The following is a 14,962-nucleotide window of genomic DNA, read 5'->3' as shown; positions in this document are numbered from 1 at the left end:
AATGTTCTCTTTCTAGAAGTTGGTTCACAAGTGTTCCACTTGCAAAGAGTCAGCGAGCTGTAACTCTGGGATGCATGTACATTTCTATGTGTCATGCCTCCAGAAATTATTCAAAACTCTTCCTGGTCAAATCCTTTATATAAATTTCAATATGTATTGTAAGCCCTTGGGAAAATATCATGACACGGGTCTTTAAAATTACAGTTAACAATGGAACAAAAAGCACATCCAACAAATCGATAATGCCAAAAATATCTAATGAATCTTACCTGATTATCAGAAATTTGTTTGACGAGTGGATCCTTTCGGGCTTGCTGAAGCATATAGAGTCGAGCCTCGTACTTCCTCATAAGTTCTTCGGTCTCCTCTCGGTGGTCATCCCACTGACGGCTGTCAACAATCATATCCTCCAGCTGCTGCTGCCTCAACTCAACGCCATGCTGAGTGCCATCCCACTGGTTCTTGACCCTTTCCACTGGGGGAGGCATCATAAAAATAACCCAGAGAGTAACTACCAGGAAAGGGAAAAGAGACCTGATACCAAATTTTCATAAATAAGGTTTTAAATAGAAAAGAGAAAGGAGGCAAGTTGCTACATACATTCTAAAGAAATTTTAATACATGTCTACCTTATTGTACAACTGATATATTTCTGAAACCATTCTGGAAGAGAAAATCTTGGACTAAACTCTATTTTAAATACACTAAAATACTCACAATAAAAATATCTACCATTATAAACTGATAAACCAAAAATTATAAAGAAAATAAATTCCTATCTAATTTATACTTACAGAACCCAGTTTGCTGAAGGTAGAGTTTAACAGCACTTGATGATGGAACTTAAAGACACAAATTTAGTCATTTATCATCCACACAGGAGATGCCCCAAGGTAGTCTTGGGTTTTAAGAGAAAACAAACTATTTAAGAATACTTTTCACATTTGTTTTACCATAGCATGAAACCACTCTAAAAAGTAGTATTTTTATATGTTCAAGAGAAACACTAAAAGTCAATTAAATTCAAGGTCTATGTACCCAGCAGCTCTTTATCCTAAAAAAATCCATATTGGCTCATTTCCTCTGTCTTTTTTCTTGTGTTTCTTTCTACTTCTCTTTCTTTTATTCTCTACTTCTGTCTCTTTCTCTCCTCCTCTTCCCTCCCCTCCCTTCTCTTGTCTTCCCATTTTTAACTTGGAGTTAGGGAAAGAGAGATCTAAGGAAACTTAGACTTCTGATTATTTACATCAGGGGTCGTTCACCATCTTAACAGAAGTACCAGTACGCAAGGGCTTTGAATATCCTCAATGACCCAATGATAATCAGTAGGTAGAAAGCTAAAAACAAACTTCTAGAAGATGCTCTGGAGGCCAGACGGACTGAAGGGCTGTGGTTGAGCACCAGGCCAAGAAGAACTGGAGTACAAGGTAACATTTCAGCTAAGTCATAACGGGACCTTTTGGTAAAATTCTTGGCCTAATGGAGGGTTATAGTAAACCATAATAGCTATTAATCTAAGATTGTTCAGAAAACTGTAAATTATACTTACACATAATAATTCAAAAAAACTGTTCAATGAGATTATGCTATCTAGTTTAACAGTTTCAATAAAATGCTGTCTTGTTTATCAGTTTCAATAAATTGCTTACGTTTTTAACTTAAGGAGAGGACAAATTTATCGTAATGTTCCATTGGTCAGTTAAAAAGTTACAGAAAGTACTTACAATCAATTCTGTTACTAATGGAATCCTTTAACATTGAATGAATAAAACCAAAGCCATCGAATGACAGCAAATATCACAGGTTTATGGTAAAAGTAGGCAAATCATCCTATTCCTTGTGAATAACTGTGAAGAGCAGGCTACTATAGACAGTAAATTCCAGCTGAGAATGGTTTTTGATATAATGAATAGTAACAAAGACTATGTAGCCTCTACTCACACACACACACACACACACACCAATGGAGAGACAACACAGAGAGGGAGTTAAATTGCAAAGGGAAGACATTCAGGAGCAGGAAAGTTGTGTAAAAAACCTTAAAAGAAACTTTGGACAGAGAGGTGATAGAAAAAAAACCTAAGACAGTAGAAAAAGGAAGCTGGAGACGGCCTTGTAAATAGTTTGGTGTCGCTAAAGCAGGGCAGCTCCCCTGCCACGTGGCAGGAAACAGGATCAATCCAGACCTCCACAATGGGCACAAGCAATCCATCAATTAATAAAAAGAGCGAGAAAGAAGGAAAATGGCTACTTTAGTAAAACTAAATCAACATTGCGAGACACAAAGTTTTCTGCCTACTCATCCCTTATAATAACCTTGTCTCTATCACATTTATTTTGAAATCAAAACACACTTTCTATAGGAGGAATAGTTGACTTTCTCCCCTCAGAAATACTAGGCAAGGTAGTAAAATACCTTCCAGTTTATATTCGGCCACAAATATTTATTAAGTAGGGCATTGTGGGAGGCCCCAGAGCAAGGAAGGTGAATATTCACGATCTATGGAGGGGAGAGATTTAAAGGAACTGTAAGATCCACAGTGAAATTACGAGGGAAGAGGCCACAGCAGGAAGCAAAGACAGAAAATACAGTTCACCAGGGACTGGAAGAGGGTGAGAAAGACTTCCCAAGGGGGTGACATTTTAGCTGCTGAGTTGAATTTCACCTGGGGAGAAAAGGTTGAGAGGAAAAAACTAATGTGAAGAAAGGTAAGGTGACTAAGAAATGTCAGGACGTCTTAGAGAATACATACAGTACAGAGCAGCGGCAGGCGGGGCCGAGGGCTGCAGAGGGAGAGGGGGTGACCGAGCAGACTACTGTGACTGCCCCGAGAGGACATTCTTGAGAATTCAGACTTTGTTTTGTATGCCATACAGATTTAACAGAGGCTCTTAAGCCAGAAAGCAAACTCGAAACAGGGATCTCAGCTGTGGTTGTGTTACATGTTTATTTTTTCCTGTGTTTTATTTTGTTTTTAACTAAAGTATTTCCAAATTACTGCCAGGCACATAGGTACATGGCAGTTGCTCAATAAATATTTGTGGAATGCATTTTAAGAAGAGGAGTTAAAAGACACTGATGTTAATACTTTAAGGGATTCATAAGAGAATTGTAACAATGTTCACAAAAACTAAAAAACAAGGGAAAGCTTTACTTATTTATTTATTTATTTATTTTGCTGAGGAAGATTAGCCCTGAGCTAACATCTATGCTAATCTTCCTCTACTTTACATGTGGCTCGCCACCACACAGCATGGCTGACGAGTGGTGTAGGTCCACCCCTGGGATCCGAACCTGCGAACCCAGGCCACAGAAGCAGAGCATGCCGAACTTCACGACTACACCACAGGCCAGCTATTAATAGGTAAAGAGCATCAAATGCCTAATAATATTAATTTCTGGTTGAATAATCTTTGAAAATGTGTGTGTGTTACCATTTTCAGGGAAAGTGGATCGTGATATATGATTTTTTTTAAAAACTTACATTTTTCTGTGATTGCTGTTCTCACATCTGAACTGGAAGCTTTATTTTTCAAATTCTGTGCCAACGTAAAAACATAATCAAGCTGAGGGTGGCGCTGTTCTAAGTCAGCCCTCGTGATCTGTCGAGAAGAAATGATTATTAAGATAAGATAAGCCACGTGGTAAGAATACTAACGAAGCAAACTGACGTGCCGACATGGAAGCTGGGGTTGTTTTCCTCCTAGAAGGGACACCGAGGCATCACGATGTGGCAGAGAGAGTGCAGGATTTGGAGTCAGGGGACCTAAGTTCAAATCTCAGCTCTCCCACTTAGCACCTGGGTCCCCAGACGAGGCTCTTTACCTCTCTGGGTTTTGTTTGCACAAAAAGAAATAATAAACACTCACAGCTCAGCTCTATCAAGTCTGAGGAGATTAAATGAAGAAAATCCTTTTGAAAACTAAAAAATGATCTGAAAACATTAGCAGTGATTTCTGCTGCTCATGCCTTGCATATCTGTCCTACATCAGACAGGAACACAAATTAACGTCACCTCCAGGGACCAGGGTGAGGTATTAGGAAAACGCTGATTGGAATACAGTCAGTGCTCCATATCCGTGAGTTCCATATCGCTGGATTCAACCAACCGCGGATGGAAAGAGCTACAATGGTTGCATCTTTACTGAACACGTACAGACTGTTTTTTCTTATCATTTTTCCCTAAACAATATACTACAGCAATTATTAAGATGGCATTTACATTGTGTTAGATATCATAAGTAATATAGAAATGATTTAAAGTATAAGAGAGGAGGTTATTTGCAAATACTACCCATTTTATATAAGGGACTTGAGCACTGGCGAATTCTGGTGGCCACAGGGGTCCTGGGACCGATCCCCCACAGATACTGAGGGCCAACTGTAACGGCAATTAAATAATCTTAGACATGAAAACCTGCAGCTCAAGAAAGTTTGTATCTTAGTACCGATAAATATGGGAGAAAAGTTAACATTATGAAAATGGTGTGTTTTAAGAACAGAACTAATAAATAGCCATAAAGATTGGAAAACACAATTTCCAACAAGTACAGATAGCGTGGCAAAGATTCTCTCCCAGCTTTTCCTCTTTATGAATTCACTAATTTTTCAGACTTCAGTTACTCCTATAGTGTCAAATATTATTTCTAAAGGTATTACTCACAACTTCTAACCCCGAATACCAGAGACATTTCAATGAATGCTGATCATTTCCTTCTAAATGGCACAAGAGTCTCGCAACACAACATACCTGAAACGAAATCAATCAAACCCTCCTCCTCATTCCATTTCTTCCATTCCTTATTTCCACTAATTGTAATAGCATCATCTTAGCCACTCAGACAGGGCTCTTTTCCTTGTTTTAAGCATCTCTTGTGCTATCCCCAGTCTTCTTACTAAAGCAGAGCATTGTTATGACCAGTCTCCAGCCACAATTTAAAAAAGATAAAGAGGGGCCAGCCCCATGGCCCAGTGGTTAAGTCCGCACACTCTGCTTAGGCGGCCCAGGGTTTCACTGGTTCGGATCCTGGGTGCAGACATGGCACCACTCATCAGGCCACACTGAGGCGGCATCCCACATAGCAGAGCCAGAAGGACCTACAACTAGAATATACAACTATGTACTGGGGGGGCTTTGGGGAAAAGAAGAAGAAGAAAAAAGAAGATTGGCAACAGATGTTAGCTCAGATCCCAATCTTAAAAAAAAAAAAAAAAAAGGAAAAGAAAAGGAAAAGGAAAAAAGATGCTTGCCAGTTGTTTACAGACTAAAAGCTCAAGGGGCCTCACGTAGCCCACATGCTCTTTCACAAGGTGACCCTCAGCTGCCCTTGCTATCTTACTTCCACTACACTTCTTTATCGCACAAATGTTGACCCAGTGTTCCACATGCTCCCCACCGCCTGTCTTCATTCCCTCTCTTCCCTATACCAGGAATGTCATTTACTTTGTCTCCAGATGTCAAACTCCCACACAGTCTGCCTTCCATCCTTGTAGAAGTAATCCCCTTCCTCATCCTGGCTCCACCTGGACCCGCTCTGCGGCTTGTACCAGATTCGGCCTTGTCGCAGCCACTTGTCTGCTTATACGCAGTCAGCGCCTCTGCCTCAGTTTCCACATATTTGTAACCTGGAGATAAAATCACTGCCTACCTCACAAGATCAAGAAAGAGAATGAGCTAATATATGTAAAATACTTAGAGAAATAAGCAGCACACGTTAAGCACTTCACCAAAGTTAGCAAGAGCTGCTCTTATTATTTTATGGTACCCTCTCAATTTCTATCTAGTATATTCTTTCCAGTATCCTTATACGACACACAGCCCAGAACCTAGCACACACTGAACATGGAAAAAGAACTGTACAAATCGATATTAGATGGTATGTGTGTAAAATCATAGTCAGGAGATTCTCACTTCTAAAGTCAGCAATTAAACAAATCAGCTCATTATGAAACATAAGTTGAAAAGGCACTTCAGGAAATTGTGCCTTGTGACCCTGGGCATGAAGTGTGACACTCGCATACACTGATACTGATGTGGCAGATTCATGATACCCGTTTTAGGTCTTAAAAATACCCTGAGACTGCAGCTCACGTTGGTAAACATGATCATACCAAAACAGTACAAATGCAAGAAAAGCTTTACTCTTTGGAGCTAGCCCAGGATGGTCATTTGACAGATCAAGAATATGTTAAAGTTCATTCTCCCAGAGTTTAGGATAAACAAAGGGGATCCAAACAGATCTCGTCTCCCTCTGTGTTGTGGTATTTCCATACCAAGCCTTTATACCGTGCACCTACTTTCATTCGGGAAACTGTCTTATTGATCTCTTCTACGTCCCCGACAGTGACAATGTTGGACCTCAGCATCTGGTCGATCAATACCAGCCAGTCTGCTAGTTCTGTTATCGTTTTATCCAGATCAGCAGGAATTGAAATTTCCGAAGTACGAGGAGGCTGAGCAGGAATGTCTGATGCAGATGATGTTAGCACCACCTTTTGGACACTAGGATGAGCTGAAATAAAAAATGTAGCAGTGTTAGTAAATCAACAGGATATGGTGACTGTGGTGGTGTAATGGTGACGTGTGTACCTGTATTTACATAAAATTTAGTTAAAGTAAAAATACTGTAAGAGGTGTTTATTTTTTCATGCTGAAATGGCAGTGGTATTTCCTGTAGCATCTCTGTCTTTGAGAGCCATAAAGCCAATTCAACACACACTCTCACAATAGTCTAGGGCAGCAATAACTCGGAAGTAACTAACACTGATACCGAGAGAAAATAAAATAAAAAATAAACCAACTGTGGGAAAATTAGGAGCGTTATTTTATGCTATCAAGATGTGTGCCTTAATTATAAAGTCAATTTATTCCTAATTTTCTTTTCTTTTTCACTTAACTTTATAACACGATCATTAGTCACTCTTAATAAGATCACTGGGAATACCTATGTAATAACCTATGTGTAACTTTCAGTTAACCCTTTCCCTGCAGCTGGACACTTAGAGTGCTCCTGAAATTTTCCTTTAAAAAAGAACTTGCAAGGAATATCTTTTTGCGTCGAGCATTTTGCACATTTCTGCTTACCACCTTAGCATAAATGTCCCAAAGTAGAATTATTGGGTCAGAAAATTTGAAAACATTTAATGTACCTAAAACTTATTGCCAAATTGTCTTCCTTACAAGTTAGAAATTTACACTTCCAGCAGCAGTGTGTGGATCTACGAGCATCCTGCACCCAGACCAACGATATTCCCTCTCAGTAGATAAATACATATCTTTCACCATTGTCTTCAATTAATGACTTTCTGATTGCCAATGAGAGTAGCATTTTTCATGTTTTTTAACCAAATATGGTATAATTTCTAACTGTGTTCTTTATCTCCTTCCTTATCAATTTGGATGAACTCTTTATAAAGGGAAGATGAACCCTTGCCATATTGCTGAAAACAATGTTTTTATTTCATGATGTTTTAATGTGGGTTTTTTTTTCCTCTTTAACATATAGATGCTAACAAACTTGGGGTGATCAATCCATAAACCTGTCTTGGGAGATTGTCTTTCCTAAATTTTTAAAGTTAAAAAGTCATATCTTCTCCAAAGATTTGATAAATATGTTCTCTATTTTTTATTTGTATGTTTTTGTCTTGTTTTGTTTTTAATGATGGGAGGTTGGTTACTGTTTTTCTTTAGTTTTGATACAATAGAGAATTGAATTAATTATTAGATCCATCTGGAACCCCCTTTAGCATACAGTATATTAGATGAGGCTTAGATAATATTTCTTAAAAAGATAGTCAATCTGTAAATTCAACACAACTGTAATGAAAATCCCAATAGTTTTGAGTGTAACCTGACAAAACCATATATTCAAATTTCTGATTTTAAAATTAATATAGAAAAGAAAAGGGCCCAAAACAGACAAAAAACTTTTATTTTTGGTAGAGAGTTATGCCCTACCAGATATTTCATTATATTATTACGTAGCGTATAACGAATGATTCACTTGGCGCATTATGGACCCAGACATTCAGGTTGGGAGAGAAGAGCCACAGGGCAGAGAACCTCGACCTTGGCAGAGTGCATTAAAGGCCACTGAGGAGGAATTTGCTGGTCAACAAATGATGCTGGGAAAAGTGGGGACCCTTGGCTGGAATGGGGAGATGCTGGGACAGATTTTGACTTCACATGCACATCAGGAAAATTAATTCTTAGTGAACTAAGGACCGGAATATGAAACCCAAATTGTGAAACTGTTAGTTGAAAATATAGAAGAATATCTTTATGACTTCAGAGTACTAAATCACAAAAAAGGGACACTATTAATAGATCATTAATGTTTAAGCATTCTGAAGGGCCAGCCTGTGGCACAGAGGTTAAGTTCGTGCACTCTACTTGGGCAGCCCGGGGTTCATGGGTTCGGATCCCAGGCACAGACCTACATACTGCTCATCAGGCCATGCTGTGGTGGTGGCCCATATACAACATAGAGGAAGGCTGGCACACATGTTAGCTCAGGGACAATCTTCCTTAGGCAAAAAGAGGAAGATGGGCAACAGGTGTTGACTCAGGACCAATCTTCCTCACCAAAAATTAAAATAGATAAATAAATAAAGGGGTAAACCATATTACTAAAAAAAAAAAAATTCTGGAAAAAGCACCATAAATAAAGATTTAAAGCCACAGGTTAAGGGAGAAGGTGTTTGCAACACACATTCCAGACAAGGAACTAGTAATCAAAATAATTTTTTTAACTCCAAAAATATCGACAGACAAACCACAGAAGAGGAAACAAGAAAGACAATAAACATATGAAAAAAAGGCTAAGCCACACATGTAACTGAGGAAATGCCAATAAAAATGAACTACCCTATCTCCACAGGTCACAGGTTTGCAAAGTGACCTCTGGGGAACTCTGGGTTCCTGGGGTGGGGACGCCTAAACTACGACAGCATCATCATAAGCAATTTGCCTTTTCACGCCCATCCTTTCCCAAATGTAGAGCGGCGTCTTTCACAAGGTTACATGACATGAAACATCACAAGGGAACAAACACAGAAGCAGATACGAGAATCCAAGTGTCTGCTAACATGCCAGAAATTAAAAGATTTTCAAGAATGCAAAGCAATGCCACTTTTCCAAATTTTTTTTGTTTTAGAAAATCCAATTTCTTACAATAAAATTCTATAAAAATATATTATTTTTCTTAATATTCAATGAATGGATTTATTATTGTTATTTTAAACAAATTAATAAATTATTTTTGAAATTTCTCACTTTTACTTTCCAATTAGGTAAATATTCATAAACATAACTCACACAACCAAAGCTCTTTGGGGGTCCTCAATAATTATTAAAAGTGTAAAGAGGTTCTGAGAATAGACTGTTGAAGCGCTGGTAACGATGTAGAACCGTGAGAACTCCCACGCACAGCTGGTAGAAATGGAGACCAGAACAAGGAGTGCAGGCGGCAGCTAGGGGAGTAGCAGCTAGCCACAGTCTACGACCCAGCCACTCCACCACTACACGCCCTAGAGAAGACCTCCCACGTGATCCTGCCTAATCCTCACTGTTGCTTTCGTTGTAGTTTTAAAAAATTGAAAACAACCTAAATATTCATTCACTGTTTCAATTCATCAAATACCTATCAAGAATCTACCATGTGCACAGCACTGTTCTAGATGCTGCAGTATGGCAGCGCGCAGGACAGGGCCCTGCCCTCGTGGAGCCTGCATTCTGGTGGGCAGATGGATATATGTCATGAAGCAAAACCAAGACAGAGAGACAGAGGGTGTATTTGAGATACGGCGATCAGGTCAGGAAAGGCGTATCCAAGAGGGGGACATTTGAGGAGAGAACTGAAGGAAGTGAGCGTGTGAAACGTGTAAATATGTGAGGGAAGGACATTTGGGTAAGAAGAGAAGCAGCAGCAGCGAGCACAAAGGCCATAAGCGGAAGTGTTCTTGGCATGTTAGAGACAGTAAGAAAACCAGTGTTTTGAAGCAGCATGAACAAAGAGAAAAGAAATAAGAAAAGAGATTAGAAAGAACAAGCAGCAGGCAGATGATACACGGTCTTCTGGACCACGGTAAGACACTGGAACTCACTTATGCATGACAGAAGTGATTAAAAGATTGTGAACAAAGGAGCGAGACAATCAAAATTACATTTCTAAAGCATGACTCCGCTCCTACCAGAAGAACAGAATCAGGACGATGAGTTAGGAGAAGATTCCAATAATCTAGATGAAAGATGAGGGTTTTCAAGACCAGGGAAGTGGCTGGGATGGGCATGGGCCTGACACACCTTGCTCACGGATCGGATATGAAATCCACAGAAGAGTCGCAGATGACTCCAAGTATATTGGCCTCAGAACTGGCTGAATCTTCTAAAGTTAAAAAGCGTCTACAGTTATGGGACTAGGAAGCATAGTTAGAGAAGAGAGTCCCGAGGATGGAAGTATATCCATGCAATGGAATACTATACCTCAGTTTAAATGAATACATGAGAGCTATCGGCGTCAGAATGTATGCCAGTGAGAATGATCCAGTAGAGAGGAGAGAAGGAGGACAAGCAAAAAGCCAAGAGAAGATGCGATGCGAAGCACAAGTGGAGGAGATGGTCTGAGACAGAGAGAGAGAGGACTCTTCCGCTGAACAGGAAGGAAGCCTGCAGAGTTTGTGGGTACAGCCGTAGGTAGGTTGATGGACTTTGTGATGGGAACAAGAAGAAGTCTTGTCAGACAAAAAGCATTTTATCTTTAAAAGATGAGATGCGGTCATTAGGTGAGAGATGGGTCGCAAGCAGTTCTCAGAACAAAGTGCAGGAGGACTGCCTGTCAGCGCGGAGCGCCCTTTCGAGTACAGTCAGCAGGAAGCGGGCATGGATGAACCAGAAAACAATCTGCCAAGTGAAAGAAGCATTAAGGATTCCATTTATAGGAGATATCCAGAACAGATAATCTATAGGATGGTCACAGGTTGGTGGTTGCAGGGCCTGGGGCAGAAGGGAACAGGAGACACCGCTGAAGGTGGACACGGTTTTACTTTGGAGTGATGCGAATATTTTGAAACTAGACAGAGGTGGTAGCTGCACAATACTGCAAATGTCCCAAATGCCACTGAATTGTGGACTTTAAAATGGCTAATTTTGTTTTTTAATATAATAAAAAAAAAGAAGAAAAAACGGAATTAAACCATAGTGTAGGAGGAAGACACACTGCAATGAGCTTCAGCTCTCACACTTGTCCCACGGAGGAATAGCCTGTCAGGGTGAACCGCCCACCTACTGGAAGGTGTGGTTTTGCTGTCAGCTGTTTACACTTCTACACATGTATGCAAATTTTCCCTACTCCTTTGTCCTAATGATGTTGAAAAAAGGTAAGATAACCTAGTGCTCTTTTATAAATGCATCGAGTCTTTTCCCTACAGCTATGGAGTTGGGCTTGTAGTTGCAAAGTACCAGGACCCAAATGTTAATTAGAGTGTCTCGGATATTAATCGACAAAACCGATCAGGCCCCAGGCATTTCCCGTGCAAGGTACTCGGAAATACAAATAAAACAGAACGCTAACGTGGCCCTCAGCAAGTATGCAATCTCAGAAAAAGAAAAAGAACTCTTGTCACTCATTACTTTTTCTGACTCCTGAAGAGGAAGAGGAAGAGGAGGGGGTGGTGGGAGGAGGCGAGGGCGAGGAGAAATTGAGATTGGGGGTGGGGAACAGAAAGAAGTGGGTGAGGAAGAAGAGAGGGGGAGGGGGAGAGGGCGGGGCAGCGGCAGCAGCTGGCACAGAGGAAGCAGATACTTAGGGTAATCAGATCTGGAGTTCTGCCAGGTGACTCAGAGGGAGGGCAGGGCCAGGCGGCTCAGAGAGCTTGCAGGCAGTGGCTACACGGCTATGGCATGGCAGCCTGCACTCTAATCTCAGCAAGCAGAGAAGGAAATAAATAGTGAGAAAATACTCTTCTGTCTCCACATCTAAGTGATCAATATTTGTTGATACGCCTTCCCTGGGATGGAGAACTCTTCTAAACCCCCACTTCCCACCTGGTTCCAGGGTTATCTAAACCTTTTGTTTTCAGTCACAACCAGTATCCAATTAGGCACCCCCAGAACATGCTCACATGGTGGGTTACAGCAGACTTTCTGAAAAGATGCACGTCCCCAGAAGACGAGCCCCCATTGCTCCCCCAGCCTCTCCCTCTCCCTTCAGCAGGATCTGTTGAGGCCCAGGTCCCACTCTAGTCCCAGGAAAAAGCAATTATCCTCCTAGAGAGGGAACGCTATGCACACACAGGGCAGTCAAATATGTCTTGGTTTAAAGAAGACGTTCTTTTCAAATAATTAAAAATAGAAAAGTCAGTCACAATTGCATTGCGCTTTTAAATAAGTTTTCCTAATTCATATATGATGCTCATAATCATAAAATTTTGCTATGCTTATAAAAAAATTTTGTTAATCTTACCAGCAATTCTTGTCTGAGACACAGAACACGGTTCCTGGATGCGTTCCTTCGGTGTGCTAGGTACTTCTCTGCATATCTACAGCATCAGGCCAAACAGACAGAGAAGAACAGTATATAAATACAGATGACTATATTTTCGAAAGAAGAATTGTTACTCTAAATGACAGCTCTCTTGCTTTTCTTCCCCCTCAATGCCCAAGCTTCTGTCTCTGCCTTCACTATCCACTGCCATCTTGCTCAAGCCCCCACTCTGTGGACACTACTATCAAGAAGGCTATCTAGTCCTTAGCTGCCCTGGCTCTTTGCAACATTTAATGCGGTCACCCCTCCTCCCTTGAATTCTCTTAATATTCTGCCATCCTGACTTGACTCCTACCTCTCTGGCTGATGTTCTAAGTGTCCTTCATCAGCTCATTTTCCTCAACCCATCCATCAAACACCGACATTCTCCACGGTAGGTTTTTGGTCTCTTACCCTTTACCCTGGCCTCTCTCCGTGGGTCCTGGTTCCAATGGTTTCATCTATCATATTGCACTTTTAAGAGATTGAAGACTCCTAGAAACATATCTTTAGCCCAGCTCTCTCTGTCAACTGGATGTTCAGACATGTCCAAATCTACATTCATCATCTGTCTCCTTGACAGCCTCTTCACAAAGCTGTCTACAACTTTAATGGGTCTTTGCTCAGAGGAGTTAACTGATATCCTGATATTCTAAGAATATCCATCCTCAGGATCACTCCACCCATCTCTATGGTGCAGCTATAGTGACCTTCCAAAACGTAACTTTCTCCTGCTTAAAATCCATCGTAGTTGCCCGCCGCCCTCAAGGTGGTGAGTAGTTCTCAAGATGGAGCTCAAATTCCTTGTGATGCATGGCAAGCCCTCTAGGATCTGGTCTCTGCAAGCATCTCTCATCCTTCCACCTCATATTGAGCTACTTCCAGGACCTAGACGCAATGTGCTCATTCTCTTCTCCTCTAGACCCTTTCACTTACTACTGCTTCTCCCTACAATGCCCTGACCCCCATTCTTTGTGTGTGTGTGAGAGGAAGATTGACCCTGAGCTAACATCTGTTGCCCATCTTCCTCTTTTTGCTTGAGGAAGATTGTTGCTGAGCTAACATCTGTGTCTTCCTCTATTTTATGTGGGATGTCATCACAGCATGGCCTGACAAGCAGTGCTAGGCCTGTGCCCAGGATCCAAACCGGTGAACCCCAGGCCACTGAAGTGGAACGCACGAACTTAACCGCTACACCACCAGGCTGACCCAGCCAATCCCACATGCTTCATCTGACCAATACTTATCCATCCTTTATAAATTGACTTGGATATGATCTCCTCCACAAAATCTTCCATGATTATCCCCCAAAGCCAGGTAGGTGCCCTACCTTTCTGTCCCCATGGATATATCTGTGTTATAATTTCTGGTCTACTTGTCTCACCTACAATCAGCTCTTTGGGTTAGAGGCAGTGTCATACCCTTGGCTGTATTCCTAGTTTTTAAAATAGTACCCGGCACAAAGTGAGAGTCCAGTAAAAACCTATTGAGTGAATGAATGCATGAATAAATGAAATATCTCAGGTTAGTATTTCCTGAAGTGTGTTAGCTGAAATTCCCTGCACAATAAGCACTGCTTGGTCTTAGACATTCATAATTCACCTAAGTACAGTAAAATCTATGTGCAGCCTTGGGATAAAAGGAAGCATAGGCTTTGTCTAATAAAGTGCTCCCAAAGTTGCCGGTAGGCCCTATTCTACACAATACTCACTGACATCTTTTGTGTTAAGTAAATATGTGTGCTCTGATTGACTATACACAGGCTGAGACTGGCATGTTTGACCCTGGGCTGACACGTCTGGAAATGAACGTCAGGAAGAGAGAGGAGCAGATGAAGTCAGAGAAAAAACAGGAAGCCAGAACAGGCGGGCTCGATACGTCTCAGTAAGGATTTTAGCCTTTCCTCTGCGTGAGATGGAAACCATTAGTGAGCTCTGCTCAGAGGACTGACCTGCTCTGAATTACGTTAACCAGTGCTTCGGCTGCTTTGTTGAGGAGAGACTGACAAAGGGCAGAGGAGGAAGCAGGGAGACCAGCGAGGAGGCCTTTGCAGTGATCGAGACAAGAGACATGGGGGCTTAAAACAAGTTAGTGCAATGGGGACAGTGAAAAGCAGTCGAATTTATGAAATTTTGCAAATCCAAGAAAAGCTGAAAGAGTTGTACAGGGAACACCCAGGTGCCACCCAACATCTAGAATTCTTAAAACTTTGCTAAATTTGCTTTATTATGTATCTAGCCATCTCACCATCCATCAAACCATTCACCAAAGGGATAACGTATTTTGAAGGAGAAATTGCTGATGGTGACTGCAAGGTTTGTTTTTCTAATTGAGATAAAATTCACATACCATAAGAGTGACTGCAAGGTTTTGGGCCTAAACAATAATAAGCATGTAACTATCAGTAACAGAAGTAGGAGAAGTAGAGTGAGGTGCAAGA

The 14,962-nt window shown here is 41.0% G+C and overlaps 1 protein-coding gene across 25 annotated transcripts in view; it reads right to left on the bottom strand.

Moving 5' to 3' along the window:
* The window catches only part of UTRN (utrophin), a 478,862-nt gene that overhangs the window by 246,394 nt on the left and 217,506 nt on the right, over window positions 1-14,962 (bottom strand). For all 25 annotated transcript variants that reach the window (XR_011502522.1, XR_011502525.1, XR_011502539.1 and 22 more), the window contains 4 exons: window positions 12,463-12,538; window positions 6,299-6,513; window positions 3,486-3,603; window positions 270-475 (listed from right to left, as the gene is read on the bottom strand). Coding sequence is in view for 22 of the 25 variants with exons in the window: in XM_070506675.1 (XP_070362776.1) it covers window positions 270-475; window positions 3,486-3,603; window positions 6,299-6,513; window positions 12,463-12,538 (615 nt within the window). In the remaining 3 variants the exon portion in view is untranslated. The remainder of the gene's footprint in view (window positions 1-269; window positions 476-3,485; window positions 3,604-6,298; window positions 6,514-12,462; window positions 12,539-14,962) is intronic.

This window comes from Equus asinus, chromosome 1, assembly GCF_041296235.1.
Source record: "Equus asinus isolate D_3611 breed Donkey chromosome 1, EquAss-T2T_v2, whole genome shotgun sequence".
Lineage (NCBI taxonomy): Eukaryota > Metazoa > Chordata > Mammalia > Perissodactyla > Equidae > Equus > Equus asinus.
Note: the sequence above shows the minus strand (reverse complement) of the source record. Positions and strands in the feature narration are given on the sequence as shown.